The sequence below is a fragment of the Macaca fascicularis genome, chromosome 8 (genome assembly GCF_037993035.2).
Source record: "Macaca fascicularis isolate 582-1 chromosome 8, T2T-MFA8v1.1".
Classification (NCBI taxonomy): Eukaryota; Metazoa; Chordata; class Mammalia; order Primates; family Cercopithecidae; genus Macaca; species Macaca fascicularis.
The window spans coordinates 63,926,798-63,943,862 of record NC_088382.1 but is presented as its reverse complement, the minus strand read 5'-3'; the positions used below and the strand labels follow the sequence as shown (position 1 = coordinate 63,943,862).

At 43.4% G+C, this 17,065-nt stretch overlaps 1 protein-coding gene across 10 annotated transcripts in view; it reads right to left on the bottom strand.

Moving 5' to 3' along the window:
- Positions 1-7,169: 7,169 nt before the first annotated feature.
- Positions 7,170-17,065, bottom strand: part of RGS20 (regulator of G protein signaling 20) — a 109,457-nt gene continuing 99,561 nt past the window's right edge. For 9 of the 10 annotated variants that reach the window (XM_045398255.3, XM_045398256.2, XM_045398259.2 and 6 more), the window contains 3 exons: positions 15,361-15,444; positions 12,157-12,391; positions 7,170-8,200 (listed from right to left, as the gene is read on the bottom strand). In XM_045398255.3, the coding sequence (XP_045254190.1) occupies positions 8,012-8,200; positions 12,157-12,391; positions 15,361-15,444 (508 nt within the window). In that variant the 3' untranslated portion in view covers positions 7,170-8,011. Of the gene's footprint in view, positions 8,201-8,500; positions 8,644-12,156; positions 12,392-15,360; positions 15,445-17,065 lie in introns of those variants that run through there. The other variant, XM_073998815.1, reaches the window with a different exon arrangement.

The following is a 17,065-nucleotide window of genomic DNA, read 5'->3' as shown; positions in this document are numbered from 1 at the left end:
CATGTATCACATTTTGTCATTTTATTTAGACATTGAAGCTTGCTTTACCTTTTGTTTAACCACATACCCGCTCTCCCTTCAACTACTAAGGTATTTCTAAAGTACAGTTTTAATTAAGTGAAGCCTGGTCTTCAGTAAAAACTAGTATTCAGCAGCACTACAGAGCATATCGTCTTTCTTATCTTTTCCTGGACCTCTGGTGATGGATGGAATGGCAGGTTCTGAGTAAATATGTGAGCACGTCCCATGTGTATATTTAATTTAATGTGAGAGACCAAATAGTGAGTTTTGCTATTGGAAAATACTGGAGTTTATTTTATTTACTTATTTTTTTGAGACGGAGTCTTGCTCTGTCGCCCAGGCTGGAGTGCAGTGGTGCAATCTCAGCTCACTGCAACCTATGCCTCCCAGGTTTAAGCTATTCTCCTGCCTCAGCCTCCCAAGTAGCTAGGATTACAGGCGCCCACCACCATGCCCAGCTAATTTTTGCATTTTTTAGTAGAAACGGGGTTTCACCATGTTGGTCAGGCTGGTCTCGAACTCCTGACCTCAGGTGATCCACCCCCCTCGGCCTCCCAAAGTGCTGGGATTACAGGCATGAGCCACCATGCCCAGCCTAATACTAGACATTTGTAAAGTAATTGGAAGTAAATATTAAGGGTAATTGTTTTGTGATATTTACTTACAGGGCAAAGTAACAGTGTTAAATGAACATGCAAAGGAATTAGACAAATATAGTGGCAAATAATGAAGAACCCTCCTGGGGAAAGCAGAAAATAACAATCTTGGTTTTCTAGCTTACCTGGGTGATGACGAGCATTGGGTTTATAAATTTTGCTAAGCCGTGGCAAAAATTCAGAAATATTTATATTCACCCAGTCATCTAAACCTATATATAATCTTACAAATGGCAAATATTTTAAGTATTAATAAGACAGCAAAAGAAATAACAGGCTGTACTTTGAATTTTTATAGCTACATAGTGGTCCTTGTGGGTCAAATTGTAATTTGTGGATTTGAATTGACTTTATTTCTTTTTTCTCTGTTATTTTTTGGAGACAGGGTCTCACTTATTCACCCTGACAAGTGCAGTGGCACAATCTGCTCACTGCAACCTCCACCTCCTGGGCTCAAGTGATCCTCCCATTTAGTGCCCATTTAGTTGTATTTAGTTGTAGAAAATTAACCTTTCGAAAGGAATTGTATATCCCACTGGGAAATATGATGGGGATAATCACTGAATTACTAGTGAAAGCCACATATGAGGCCGGGCACGGTGACTCACGCCTGTAATCCCAACACTTTAGGAGGCCGAGGTAGGTGGATCACCTTAGGTCAGGAGTTTAAGACCAGCCTGACCAACATGGTGAAACCCCGTCTCTACTAAAAATACAAAATTAGCTGGGCATGGTGGCGCATGCCTGTAATCCCAGCTACTTGGGAGGCTGAGGCAGGAGAATTGCTTGAATCTGGGAGGCGGAGGTTGCAGTGAGCCAATATAGTACCAGTGCACTCCAGCGTGAGCAACAAGAGCAAAACTCTGTCTCAAAAAAAGTCACATATGAAAAACAAAGGACCAACCTTAAGGATACTACTTCACGGGAAATAGGACAGAGTTACAGAGTTACAGAGTTTCACAGAGTTACAAATTCCTCGGAAGTAATGGAAGAATTATGTTGAACAATGTTTAAGTTGAAGTCAATAAAAAGTAATAGTGAAGTATTACTATTTCACTCTGTTTTAGACTCTACAACATAGATATGTAGAAAAGATGCATATGCCACTCAGACCTTCATGACTGTTCCTGAAAACTTGGTTTCTGCTGTCCCTTACCTGCTCCCTCTAAAGTTCCACTCTACCCAGCGAACTCCTATCATTTCTGTAAGATTTACCTCCTCCAAGTAACCTGACCTCCTAAGTCATACCTACATCCTGTGTTTGGGGGCCGTTTTTCAGTGTTGCAGGAATAGTCTGCACAATATGGAAAGTGGAAAAAACAGCTTATAATCATGGCTATATTCGATAATCAATAGCTATTACTTAGTAGAGGTAGAGTTAAATTCTTGTGGGAAATATGTTCACTGCTGTGTCTCTAGCATCCAGAAGAATGCCTATCATATAGTAGGTGCTCATGAAATAGTTTTTCTTGGATATGTCTTTGTCAGTGTGTTACATGATGTTCTTGACTGTTCAAGAGCTAAGATATAAAGAAAAAAAAATGGGTTGGGGACCTGCAGAGGAGAGTGGATAACTACTGGTTGGTCATGTTTTAGATTCCAACTTTATTTTTATTTTTATTTTTTTATTTTTTTGAGATGGAGTTTTGCTCTTGTTGCCCAGGCTGGAGTGCAGTGGCGTGATCTCGGCTCACTACAACCTCCACCTCCCAGGTTCAAGTAGTTCTCCTGCCTCAGCCTCCCGAGTAGTTGGGATTACAGGCATGTGCCTCCACGCCCAGCTAATTTTGTATTTTTAGTAGAGACGGGGTTTCTCCATGTTGGACAGGCTGGTCTCGAACTCCCAACCTCAGGTGATCCACCCGCCTCAGCCTACCCAAGTGCTGGGATTACAGGCCTGAGCCACCACGCCCGGCCTAGACTCCAACTTTAAAATAAGGAATGTAAGGAGTTAAGAGTATTGGGAGATCCCTTTTGGTGCTTTATTTCTGCAAAGTGATGCAACAGTTTCAGTGTACTCTTGTACTTGTTTGTCCTGTACTCTTGTACTTGTTTATCTAGCTGGAGGATGGAAATTGAAAGCACAAGGAGCTATCTCAGGTGACTTACCTTGTTCTGATTCCTCTCCCTGGATGCTATATAAAGATAGCTTATTTTTATTTTTCCCCTTAATGGCCATGATTTCAAAGAGACACATTTCGTATGTGCTATCCCATACAGTCTGGTTAAATTGGTCCAAGTGTTTTTATACTTGGATGACTGAACTACTTTGAAATAAACGTTATTTGTGTGATAATGCCAATGTGAAAGTATAGCAGATATTAAAAAAGCACAAACTGAGAGCACTGGAGTTTGGACTGTGATAGCTATAGCTTCTGTCTCAGCATTACTGAACTCATTAATGAACTCAGCATTAGTTCCCAAATACTTTCCTAATTTATTTAGGGGCAATTTCACCCCTTCTCCTCTCTACATGACTCCGGCGGGTCTCATTCACAGTGTCCCCCCTACCCCATGACCGTCCTTGAGATTCCCGTATGAACAGTGACAGCTAAGTCAGCTTGAGCTGCGTTTGGGGCTCCCTGCAGCTTTTTGCCTACTACACGCAGAGATCCTTTGTGTATGATGAAGCTGAGGGGAGCTGAGAGATGGAGAGAGTCCTGATAATATCAGAGGTCTGGATCCAGCCATGTGGAAGCTAGAACTACTGTAGACTTCCTGTTTATGAAGGGAAAACATTTTCCTTTGTGTTTAAGCTAGTTTGAAACAGGTTGCTGTCACAAGCAAGTGAAAAAAAATCTTAAATTATTTTGGGTGAATATTTGAGTTAAATAAAAGAGCTGATACAAAACATCAAAAGCTATGAGAATACTGCTAAGATTTCCAGTTAACCTGCAGAAGCAAAAGAGATCTGGGGGAGTGTTAAGGTTATGGGTTAATATCAGGCTGACTTATCTTAATATTTTGCTGATCTGTCCATCTTTTTCAATTTTTTTATTAAGAACAGGTAACATGAGATCTACCCACTTAACAAATTTTTATATTTATAAGCACGATGTTGTACAGCAGATCTCTAGCACTTACCTTACATAACTGAAACTTTATACCCATTGAACAGCAGCTCCCTACTTCCCCCCTCGCCAGCCCCTGGCAACCACCATTCTACTCTCTGCTTCTATGAGTTTAACTATTTTATGCAGTATTTGTCTTTCTTTCACTTAGCACAATGTCTTCAAGATTTGTCCATTATCCTGATTCATCCATTCTGTCACATATGGCAGGATTTCCTTATTTTTATGGCTAATATTTCATTGTATACACACACATACACCCCCCATATATATATATCGCTTTTTTTTTGAGATGAGAATCTCAACTTATAATGACTTAGATGATAAATATTGTGCAGAATATTCCTGCAACATTGAAAAACGGCCCCCAAACACAGGATGTAGGTATGACTTAGGAGGTCAGGTTTCTTGGAGGAGGTAAATCTTACAGAAATGATAGGAGTTCGCTGGGTAGAGTGGAACTTTAGAGGGAGCAGGTAAGGGACAGCAGAAACCAAGTTTTCAGGAACAGTCATGAAGGTCTGAGTGGCATATGCACCTTTTCTACACTTCTATGTTGTAGAGTCTAAAACAGAAATGAGGCTAGCTAGGGAGGCAGTAGCCTGACTGCAGAGAGCCTTGCTTATTATGCTGGGCCAAGAACTCGGTATTTGACTCCAGGCAATCAGGAACTACTGAAAGATGTTAAGGAGTGGAAGCATGGTGACAAACAGAAATTTATGTGAGAATGACCACCCTGTAGGCATTTGAAAGATGGATTTGAATGGACTGAGACTAGAAGCAGGAGACCGGGAAGCTCTTTTGGCAATGATGCAGATAAGAGATGATGGGGGTCAGAAGAAAGAAAGAGACAGGTAAGAAATAGGAGGTAAAATTTGGCAAGGCTGGGTGATTATGTGTGGGAAGAGAAAAGGAGGGAAGAGTCACAGTTACCACTGGATAAGAACTTAGGTGACTGGCTGGGTCACTGGGCTGCAGGCAGGGCCAGGCTTGGGGTGTGGAGGCAGTGGGGTCATGAGTCACAACCAAGCGCTGGTGTGTTTCACCCTCTGTGGGATACACCAGTGGAGATGGCCAGCTGGGGGCTGATTCTCAAGTCCAGGAGAAAGTCTTGACTGGATCCCAGTTTGGTAGCCGTCAGTAGGTTGGTAGGTATTTTAAACAAGGGAATATGAGGACCAAGGGAGAACATACAGATTGGCAAGAAAAGGAAACCCAAGTCCATGCCTTAGGGGCCACCACATTTAATGGCCCGGTAATAACAGCAGTGACTAATGTGTAGCAAGTGCTCATTGTATTGTACATGGAGTGGCTTTAATCCTCAGCAACACCAGAAATTAGCACCATTATTATCCTCAATTTCACTGATGAGGAAGCAGACCCAGAAAGCCTGAGTTCCCACTGCCACATGGTCAGTAGGGGAGTCTGAGAATCTGATTCCAGAACCCAAGCCCTTAGCTGCTGTGCTCTTCTGCCTGGGAAGGAAACGAAGAAGAGAGAGAATATGGAGAACTGGGAGAGCACCTCAGAAGCTGAGGGAAGTACTGTTTCAAGGAAGGAGTCATCCATGATCTCAGGAGCTGAGCAGCCCACTGAGCAGGCTGGGAAAACTGCGCTGTAGACTTGGCGGGGAGAGGCCTCCTTGGGCAGTTGAGGGCACTGGAGCAGCTCAAGGTGAGAATGGGGAGATGAGGAAATGGAGACAGCAAGTGTGGGCTATTGTGAAAGGTCTGATGAGAAAGGGGGCGACAAGAGGCAGCCGTTACAGTGGAACACAGGTTTGTTTTTAACGGGAAATCAAGCGTGCTTACGGTGTGGGAAAAAGCCAAGGTGAACTCAGTGATACAGGAGGGTGGGGAGAAATTGCTGGAACAAAGCTCTATGTAAGAGTCTTCATTTACCACTGTTCACCACTGCCCCTCAAGACACTCTCATGCATTTGCTGCCATGTTTCCATATTCCCTGACTTGCTTCTTACCTGTATTGACGAGACGAATCCTGAATCTCCTTTGGGGCTCTCAGTTCTGTCTATCCTTGCAATGATTTACCCTCAGCTATCTTTTCATGCATAATTCTCCAGGCAATCTTACTTGCCTGTGTGCTGAAAAACCCCAAAATCAATATGCCAGCCTAGACTCACCCACCCAGATTCCTCCATCCAACTGATTCCAACATGTCCTTTTATGTGTGTCTTCCCTCGTTCTCAGCATGTCGATTCCTTTGGGGTCGCTCAGTTGTGAATACCGTCGCATCCAGTTCCCTCCCTGCCTCCAACACATCCACGTTCTTCTTGTTCTCTGGATTTTGACTTTGGTGCCATCTCCACCAGAATCTTTCTGTAACCCTTCATGACTCCTGCAGCGCTAGCTGTGGTTCTTACTATATCAGAGTTGCTGCTGACATGTCTGTTTGCTTTTACTGAATGTAAACTACTAGAGGGCAGGGCTTATGTCTTATTCACAATTACATCCTTTTTCTTTTCTTTTTTTTTTTTTTTTTTTGAGACGGAGTCTCACTCTGTCCCCCTTGCTGGAGTGCAGTGGCCGGATCTCAGCTCACTGCAAGCTCCGCCTCCCGGGTTCAGGCCATTCTCCTGCCTCAGCCTCCCGAGTAGCTGGGACTACAGGCGCCCGCCACCTCGCCCGGCTAGTTTTTTTGTATTTTTTAGTAGAGACGGGGTTTCACTGTGTTAGCCAGGATGGTCTCGATCTCCTGACCTCGTGATCCACCCGTCTCGGCCTCCCAAAGTGCTGGGATTACAGGCTTGAGCCACCGCGCCCGGCCCCTTTTTCTTTAGTAAGAAATGAGATTGGAAAACTTAGAAGCACATGTAAGGGATTGACACCTCGAAAAGGAGAGAGCACATGGTTCTCTGGGACTGGACTGAGGGAGATGAGAATAGACACTGATCTGTATGTGTTTATAGGTTGCATGGGAAGTTGAGGGGCTTAGGGACACAATTTGCATAGTAGAGTAGGAGGTAAAATGGTTTCCTGAGAATGAAGGAGAGGGGCTTGGATTTGGGGACTGAGTGGAGTCATGAAGATACAGGCAGGCTATGGAGAGGCCAGGGAGGGAGAAGGACCCAGAGGAAAGCCATCCCCCTCGAGGGCCGGGAGCACGGTGCCGCCTCCTGCAAAGTAGCGTCTTTCCCACTCCTCAGAGCGTCCTGGATTTTGAGTGTGTTTCCTGTTCCATGTAGAGATGGGTTTCTTCAGAACGGTCTAGGTCTACCAACCGGAATTTTTACCTGTAAGTTATGAAGTTCTTTTTACCTGTGAGAAGTTATTCTTTTTACCTATGATGAAAATAGTGGGCTCTAAGGACAGAATCGTAGTCTGGGAGCTAAAAGATACGCTGCACATATCCCTACTTTCTTAATCTTCTGTTTCCCAAATATGTACATATGGAAAAATAAAGATTGAGGTAAAATTCTTGTGCTTTATTTCTTTAAAGAATGAAAATGCCCATGTTTCTTTCAGTAATAAAAATGGAAATATGCTTATTTGACAGTTTTGTTGTGAACATGACCAAGTTATGAATTTTAAAATTCATTCTTTAGGTTGGCAAATTCTGATAATAAAATAACAGTAACTGTTTTCAACAAAAGAATTTTCTAAGCACTGCTTCTGTTACCAGACACTTGAGACTGATCCACTTCAGAGCACAGTGCTTTACATTAACCATGTAGAGATCCACACACACATATGTATCTCCATACATACATACCTACTGTAAGATCAAGTGGAATGCTATTTTTACATGTAGTGGTCACATCTTTATGAACTGTGAATTTGGGTCCTGTAATGGCACTGGTAAGTGAAGTATTCAAACCGAGCTTGATGGATGGAAGAGGTCTTTGAGAAACACCTGAATGTCTTTTCTTTGGGGAGAGAGTAATCAATTACCAAATTCATGCAAAACAAAAGTGGTTCCCTTTGCTCTGGCGGATGTACCTGCTCCGGGCAGCAAGGAGCCTTCTGTGTAGCCTTCGCCACTGACAACATGCTACTGTTACTGTAAATGCAAATACGCTATCTTTCTACAACAGCCGTATCCCTTTTTTTTCCCCCAAAAGTATCACTAAAGGTGGCTGCAATTTACATTGTGAATATATAGCAGTCTCTTGAAGGAATCATCTTTTATTAGAAGAGCCTGAGTATTACCCCAGCAGAAGATGCTACAACCTCTAAATTCCCTGTGCTAGATGAAGCCCATGAGTTCTTTTATTATTTTATTAATAATAAATATATTTGAAAAATCCTATGCTTCAATGGATTTCTCCGATAAGGACTGAAGCAAGTCCTTATAGACAGCAGAGTTCATGAATCGAGGATATGAGTCTCTGTGCATCAGGGTGTAAATCTGAAGTTGAGCATCATCGAATATGTGTTGGGATGGCTCCACCATGTTTCTGTTGATGACTTCTCTCACCCGGGAGTCTAAGCTCACCTGTCGACAGAAACGAGCAGGAGCTGTATTAGAGACTTTAGTTGTATCTCTATCCCAAACTCCTACAGCTTGTGGGGGTTTTTTTGTTGTTGTTTTTGTTGTTTTTTTTGTGTGTGTGTGGTTTGTTTTGTTTTGAGACAGTCTTACTCTGTCGCCCAGGCTGGAGTGCAGTGGCGCAATCTCAGCTCACTGCAGCCTCCGCCTCCCAGGTTCAAGCAATTCTCCTACCTCAGCCTCCCGAGTAGCTGGGATTACAGGCACCCACCACCTCACCTGGCTAACCATGGGGTTTCTCTGTGTTGGCTGATCTCGAACTCTTGACCTCAGGTGATCTGCCCGCCTCGGCCTCCCTAAGTGCTGGGATTACAGGTATGAGCCACTGCGCCCAGCCTTGTTGTGTTTTAAATATCCCAAACCAAACGAGATAATCCAAAAAATCCAAACTGCCAAAAGAGAAACCAAAAGCATAATCAACGCGGTTCTCAAATGTCGGTGGCATCAGCAGGCTCCAGAGGGCTTGTGAGAGCGGTTGCTGGGCCCCACCCCAGACTCAGTAGGTGCAGGGGCCCCTGATCGCTTGTCACTTCCCACAAGTTCTAAGTGATGCTGGCGGGGCTCACACTGCTGCTTTGAAGAAAACAGGCAGCACAGACTGCCCCTTGCTCATTTCCTTGTAACATGGGGGCTGATGCGTGGAGGCCCAGGCTTCCCCTGCTGGCCCACAGTGGCAGGGCTCTGGGGATGAGTGCTGGCCTGCCCAGAGGGTTGGGCACAGGGGTGAAGTAGGAAGTTGACTCAAAACCCTGGAAGGTTCCAATCACAGGGCCTGAGGGCAGACGATGCCTGTGTTTAAATTCCAGCCCTGGCCAGGTATGGTGGCTCACACCTGTAATCCCAGCGCTGTGGAGTTCGAAACCAGCCTTGCCAACATGGCAAAACCCCTTCTCTCTACGAAAAATAAAAAATATTAGCTGGGCATGGTGGCAGGTGCCCGTAATCCCAGCTACTCAGGAGGCTGAGGCAGGAGAATCGCTTGAACCTGGGAGGCGGAGGTTGCAGTGAGCTGAGACCGCGCCACTGCACTCCAGCCTGGGCAACAGAGCAAGACTCCATCTCAAAACAAACAGACAGACAAAACCAACCCTGTCACTGCATTGTTGTGGGGCCTCAGGCAAGGTAAACTGTTCTAGTGGGCTCCTCCCCTGAAGTGGGTATGATGATGATGGTAGTGTCTTATGTTTTTGGTGATTTAATGATGAAGTGCTTGGATTTCACTAAGCCTGTAGATGTTGATTGCTCTGATGTTTGGCTCTTCCTAGACAAGGTGATCTACCTGCCTCGGCCTCCCATAGTGCTGGGATTACAGGCGTGAGCCACCGTGCCCGGCCTGTGTTTTGGTTGTATAATACTTTAAAAGACTGATGAAAAACTTTGCCTTGAAAAAAAATCATGACAAAATAAAAATATATGGAAGCCATAAATTAAAGAACAAAAATTATCTTGCTCTTTATTAGCCCAAAATGAAAATAACTTTCTGGACTCAGTATTCAAACATGTCAACTGAATATTACCAATTTAACAACATGAACTTAAGAAAGCAAAATGTAACGACGCAAAATTAAGTAAGCCAACGACCCCACCACCTGGTCTGCCTACACCAGGCATATGGGAGTCATTTGAGACGGTGGATTTGCCTCAAATCCAACCCTTCCTCTCTAGCGTCTTTGGCTGGCCTAGCTAGCCCCTTGCCACGTCCCTTTGGGCTCCTGAATTAGTTTTCTAAAGTCTTCTGCCCCTCATCTTCTCCAAATCCATTCTGCAGCCCTATTGGTCTTTCAAAAATCAAAATTCGATGATACAAATGGGCTAAAATCCAAGGGCTTCCCAAGATAAAAATCCGGACACTTTGGCATGATGCCAAAACCTCTCCATGCTCTCTGACCCCTTATCTCTTAAGTCTCCTCCCGCTGCCTGCCCCCAGCCCTAATAGTTTGGTAAGCACCCTCCCCTTCCGGCACAACAATCTATGTACACTTGCAGTGATCGCACAACTTCATGCTCTTCTCCTGGGCTTGCCTGGGCCTGTCTCCTGGGATGTCGCCATCCTGCTGTGTTTGTGGAAATTTCCTTTTCACTATCCTTGGTCCATCTGTAGCCTCCTTGAGTATTTTTCTCATTCTCACCCACCCGTTTGTGGATGGCTCACCCCCAAGCCCCAGTGAGTGCTGAGCGTGTGGCCAGGGGTCCTGGTCTGTCTGCCCACATCTCCAGGAGCTCCATGACAGGAGAGGCCCTGCTTCTTCAACCTGACATTCCTGTCAGCACATAGTAGGAAATAACCAATAGTTTTATAATTAGAGCTGCAGGGCACCCAATTGTGAGAACAATCTGACCTCCTAAATTTTATTATTATTATTTTTTTGAGGTGGAGTTTTGCTCCTGTTGCCCAGGCTGGAGTGCAATGACGCAATCTCTACTCACTGCAACCTCCGTCTCCCAGGTTGAAGCGATTCTCCTGCCTCAGCCTCCTGAGTAGCTGGGATTACAGGTGAACGCCACCACACCCGGCTAAGTTTTTGTATTTTTAGTAGAGAAGGGGTTTCACCGTGTTTGGCCAGGCTGGTCTCGAACTCCTGACCTCAGGTGATCCATCTGCTTCGGCCTCCCAAAGTGCTGGGATTACAGAAGTGAGCCACTGTGCCAGGCCTGACCTCCTACATTTTAGATCTGAAGTAACTGAAACTCTGACAGGTGGAAACTTGCCCAATCTCATTCAACTGATAATTTCTTGAATGTGAAAAGGCCAGCCTGGGGAAAACCTTTTCCGCATCAGTATCACATCTGTGATGCTGCTGCCCTGTAACATCAAGATACCTAAAGACAATATTTTTCTCAGAATAACAAGATAATTTTATTTAAAGGAACTTCTTAGGGTGTAATGTTTGTAAACAGTGTTCACCATCAAATGCAGACTCCAGGGGATACTTTTTCCAGAAAAATGCACAAAAGTTTTCACAGATTTCAGAGGACACTTGCAGCCCCTCTGCAGGTCCACAGTCAAAGGGATCTGAATGCTGTGAATGAGGGTGCAGCTGTTTGGTCATGTTCAGCTTGACCCAGAACAGCAACTGCAAAATGTAGAAAACAGCTGCACCCGCATTCACGGTATGCAGATCCCTTTGACTGTGGACCTGCAGAAGGGCTCCAAGTGTCCTCTGAAATCTGTGAAAACTTTTGTGCATTTTTCTGGAAAAAGTTAAAAGTAATGGCGAGGCCAGGCACAGTGGCTTATGCCTGTAATCCCAGCACTTTGGGAGGCCAAGGTGGGTGGATCATGAGGTCAAGAGATCAAGACCATTCTGGCCAACATGGTGAAACCCTGTCTCTACTAAAAATACAAAAATTAGCCAGGCGTGGTGGTGCGTACCTATAATCCAACTACTCTGGAGGCTGAGGCAGAAGAATCACTTGAACCCGGGAGGCAGAGGTTGCACTGAGCCAAGGTCGTAGCATTGCACTCCAGCCCGGGCGACAGAGTGAGACTCTGTCTCAAAAAAGAAAAAAAGAAAAAAAAGATGATTACTTTTGTTTAGTTTTTTGAGATGGAGTTTCGCTCTTGTCACCCAGGCTGGAGTGCAGTGGCGCAATCTCAGCTTATTGCAACCTCTGCCTCCTAGGTTCAAGTGATTCTCCTGCCTCAGCCTCCCAAGCAGCTGGGATTACAGGCACCCGTGACCACACCAGGCTAATTTTTGTATTTTTGGTAGAGACGGGGTTTCACCATGTTGGTCAGGCTGGTCTCCAACTCCTGACCTCAGGTGATCTGCCCGCCTCAGCCTCCCAAAGTGCTGGGATTACAGGCGTGACCCAACGTGCCCGGCCTGTGGCAGTTGCTTTTGCACCAAGTTAATACTTTTACCATCAGCCTTGGGAGAAGGCATTTCGTGGTCACATACCTCCTTAGGAGAAAGTATAGAAATGTAGTCTTCATAGATTATCCTTGCTTTCTCTTCAATAATGTTTTTATTAGCTTCCTTTTTCAGTTCCTCACAGGCCATCCAGAAGAGCATATTTTCTTCACTGAATTCTGTTCGGAGGAATTCACGGAATGCATTCCTTCCTGCTGGAGTGACCATTAATTTGTCGAATGACTGAGCCCAGGCATTGACTTCTTCCAGAGTAGGAGCAGGGCTTCGTGGAGACCAAAAGAGAAGGGGCATAGGGGAACTGTTAGTGGTAGTTAATTGGAATTTCATCATTAGAAATGTATCTTTTCCTCCTCCAAGAATGAGAAATATATGCATTTAGGCCCTTTTAGGAAGGAGAAGAGCTGTTCTCCTTTCTTCAAGCCTTTGGGAAAAACACATGAATATGATACTTTCACATTGTTTGCTGGATTGCATACCAAAAGGCTTGCAAACCAAGTTGCTATAATAACTGCTAAGAACATGCTTGTTTACAACTGGGCACATCTTGCAATATTTTAAAAACTATAAATGTAAAGAAAAATCCTACAACCATCTGACCCAAAACTTCCTAATCACCTGTGATGAGTTCTGTACTACAACAGAACTAAGTCAGGTTTGACAACATTAAACCTCTAGAACAACAGAGCAAGTGTGTGCTTAATGTATTTTAAAATTATGTAATATTTGAGAAAGAGAATATATGTAATATAAATGCAAGTTATAAATGCCACCGCTGTACTGTCCAAAGGTGACAACAAAATGAACACTTTTTTTTTTTTTTTTTTTTTTTGAGAGTCTCGCTTTGTTGCCAAGGCTGGAGTGCAGTGGGGTGATCACAGCTTACTGCAGCCTCGGCTTACTATGCTCATATGATTCTCTCTCCTTGGCCTCCCAAGTAGCAGGGACTACAGGCAGGTGCCACCATGCCCAGCTAATTTTTTGTATTCTTTGTGGAGTCAGGTCTTACTATGTTGCCTAGGCTGGTCTCAAACTCTTAGGCTTAAGCGATCCACCCACCTTGGCCTCCCAGAGTGCTGGGATTACAGGTGTGAGCCACTGCATCTGACTCACTTTTTTAAAAAAATTACAAACATTTAAAAAATATAATTGGGGGTGCAAGTGCATGGATACATTGTTACATGGATACACTGCACAGTGTTGAAGCCTGTGTTTTTAGCGTAGCCATCAATGGGATAGTGTGCATTGTAATCATCAGGTAATTTCTCATCCCTTACCTACCTCCCACCCTCCCATCCACCTTTCCGCGTCTCCAGTGTAAATGAACACTTATGAATGGGCTATTTTCCTTAAGAACCAGAACAGCACTGACAATGTTGCATTTATTTTGGTGCTACTTCTACTTGCTACTGTCTCCCAGCTTCGTCCCCTAGGGAACTGCTATACTTGACTTTGGGGTTACCCCTTTGAGTTAATTCTTACTTCTGTCATAATTGTATTGAGATCAGAAAACATAGCTTAATAACGATCCTTAATATCTCTTTTATTTTGTTTCCATAGTTTTAAATGTATGTATGTAACCCTGAAAAATGTAGTCTTTAGTTTTTATTTATTTATTTATTTTATTTTTTTAAGACAGAGTCTCTCTCTGTAGCCCAGGCTGGAGTGCAATGGCATGATCTCGACTCACTGCAACCTCCGCCTCCCAGGTTCAAGCGATTCTCCTGCCTCAGCCTCCCAAGGAGCTGGGATTACAGGTGCTCACTACCACACCCGGCTACTTTTTTGTATTTTTAGTAGAGATGGGATTTCACCATGTTGGCCAGGCTGGTCTGGAACTCCTGACCTCGGGTGATCCACCCACCTTGGCTTCCCAAAGTGCTGGGATTACAGGTGTGAGCCACTGGTAAGTATAATGCAAATATTCTGAAATCTGAAAAAATCTGAAATCTGAAACATTTCTAGTTCCAAGCATTTTGAATAAGGGATACTCAAACTGTATTTCAATCTCCTTGTTATATGGGTCTTTTTGGATACCTTCAGGTTCACTATTTATTTAGCTGTATCTAATCTTTTATTTCAATCATCAATTTTAAAACAATTTGAACAATAATATTTCATTTTTAAAACTTCTATTTTGTTTGTTTTCAAATCTTCCAGGTCATTTTTTTAAAGAAATGTGTTAACAGGCTGGGCACAGTGGCTCACGCTTGTAATCCTAGCACTTTGGGAGGCCGAGGCGGGCAGATCACCTGAGGTCAGGAGTTCGAGACCAGCCTGGCCAACATGGTGAAATCCCATCTCTACTAAAAATACAAAAATTAGCCAGGTGTGGTGGTGGGTACCTGTAATCCCAGCTGCTTGGGAGGCTGAGGCATGAGAATCACTTGAACCCGGGAGGCAGAGGTTGCAGTGAGTCAAGATCACACCACTGCACTCCAGCCTGGGCGACAGAGCTAGATTCCATCTCCAAAAAAAAAAAAAAAAAAAGAAATGTGTTAACAGTGTTTACTCTCTTAGAGGTTAGATCACTTTCTTTACTTATATACCATTTAATTTTTGGCAAGCATCTATAGCTTTTTCTTTCTCCCTCTCCCTTTCATTTTATTTATTTATTTATTTATTTATTCATTTATTGAGATGGAGTCTTGCTCTGTCTCCTAGGCTGGGGTGCAGTGGTGCAGTCTTGGCTCACTGCAACCTCCGTCTCCGGGGTTCAAGCAATTCTTCCTGCCTCAGCCTTCTGAACAGCTGGGATTACAGGCGTGTGCTACCACGCCCCGCTAATTTTTATATTTTAATGAAAAGGGGTTTCACCATGTTGGCCAGGCTGGTCTCAAACTCCTGACCTCGGGTGATCCACACACTTCGACCTTCCAAAGTGCTGGGATTACAGGTGTGAGCCACCGTGCCCGGCCACCGTTTATTATATAACATACTTTTATTTTTAAAAGTATATTATATAAAAATAAAATAATATGTTTTGTTAGAAAGCATCTATTTGTATTTGCAATTAGCAAAGGGATTAGACTAATAATAGAACTGATTTCTCTCCCTGTCACACGATGAATTAAATGGAATTCTGCAGGGGAGGAATGTGAGGCCACATAATGATTGGATGTTACTAAATTGCAAGTAGAGAAAGTGTGCGTTTCTGTTGAAACATACAAGGCAAAGAAAAGAAAGGTTAGTATTTCTGTTAGTTTAGTGAGGTAAAAAAACGTGCGATTTCACCTTTCTTCCCAGGTTGGAAGGTCTGCTCTGAGTTCGTGGGAAGCTATTGTGGGCCTCTGATCTTCCTGGTTTCTAACAGTGAGACTGCAAAAAAAAGACATTCACATGTTGACAGCTCAGTCTCTGCCAAGAAAAGATTTTTTACAAATATTTTAAAGATAACTTCAGATCCCGAAGTATTAATAGAATTTCTTCCTCTGCTTGGAAAAGAAAATGACCCCAGTTAGTTTTCCCAAGCAAACCAAAAGCATGACAGTAAGATACTAGAAATGTAAATTGTAACATTGTGGTTTCTACTGTTGAGAAAGAGTTAGAAATTATTGTGTTCAATTATACTTAGAATAATGATTTTTTAAATAAAAACAGATTCATTAGAAAATAGTAAAAAAGGTTTGGGCATGGTGGCTCATGCCTGTAATCCCAGCACTTTGGGAGGCCAAGGCAGGAGGATCACTTGAGGCCAGGAGTTTAAGACCAACCTGGGCATCATAGCAATACCCTGTCTCTATTTAATACAAAAATTAAAAAAATGAAAATAGTAAAAAGTAAGACTGTCAGGAATGTTACGGGGTTTCATTTCATTTTTTGTATCTTAAAAAAGTATACATCCTCTAGGCTTTGTTTCCAGTCAAAATGGAGGCTTCATATATTTATAGGCACATATACAAAAGTAGTAGAGAAAACTAGGAAAGTGCATAATCAAAATCTATGTATTTCTCTAAAGAGTTTGTTTTCTTATACACATTCTGTACATTTGTCTGTAAACTTATTCCAAGTATTTTTGTTGTTACTGTAAATGGAATTTATACTTTTATCTCATCTTTTAACTGGTTATTGTTTGTAACATGAATGCTATTTTTTTTTTTTTTTTTTTTTTTGAGACGAAGTCTTGCTCTGCGGCCCAGGCTGCAGTGCTGTGGCACTATCTCAGCTCACTGCAAACTGCCTCCTGGGTTCAAGTGATTCTTGTGCCTCAGTCTCCTGAGTAGCTGGGACTACAGGCATGCACCAACACGCCCGGCTAATTTTTGTATTTGGTTTCACCATGTTGGCCAGGCTGGTTTTGAACTCCTAACCTCAAGTGATCCACCCACCTGGACCTCCCAAAGTGCTAGGATTACAGGCATGAGCCACCGCGCCCGGCCACTTTCTTAATCACTTGATTGAGCTATCATTCATATGCCGCCAAGTTTGTCTGTTTAGAGTGTACAATTCAGTGGTTTTTAGTATACTCACAAAGTTGTGCAACCATCCCTGCCATCTAATTCCAGAACATTGTCATCACCCCCAAAAGAAACCCCACCAGTAAGCAGTCACCGCTTATCACCGGTATCTCCCCACTCTACCAGCCCTAGGCAAGCACGAATCCGCTTCCTGTCTCTATAGATCTGCCCGTTCTGGAACCTACGGTATGTGATCTTTGCTGGCTGTCTCCTTTCACTTGGCATAATGTTTTTGCACTTAACCCATGCCGTAGCATGTATCGGCACTTCGTTTCTTTTTCCAGTTGAATAACATCTCATTGTTTGGATAGACACATCACATTTCGTTTATCCATTCATCAGCAGATAGACATTCGAGTTGTTTCCACATTTTGGCTGCATGAATCATGCTGCTATGCACATTCCTGTGCAAGTACGTGCAAACATATATTTGTGTTTCTTATTCCTTAAGTAAAAACCTCGGAGTAGAACTGCTGAGTCAT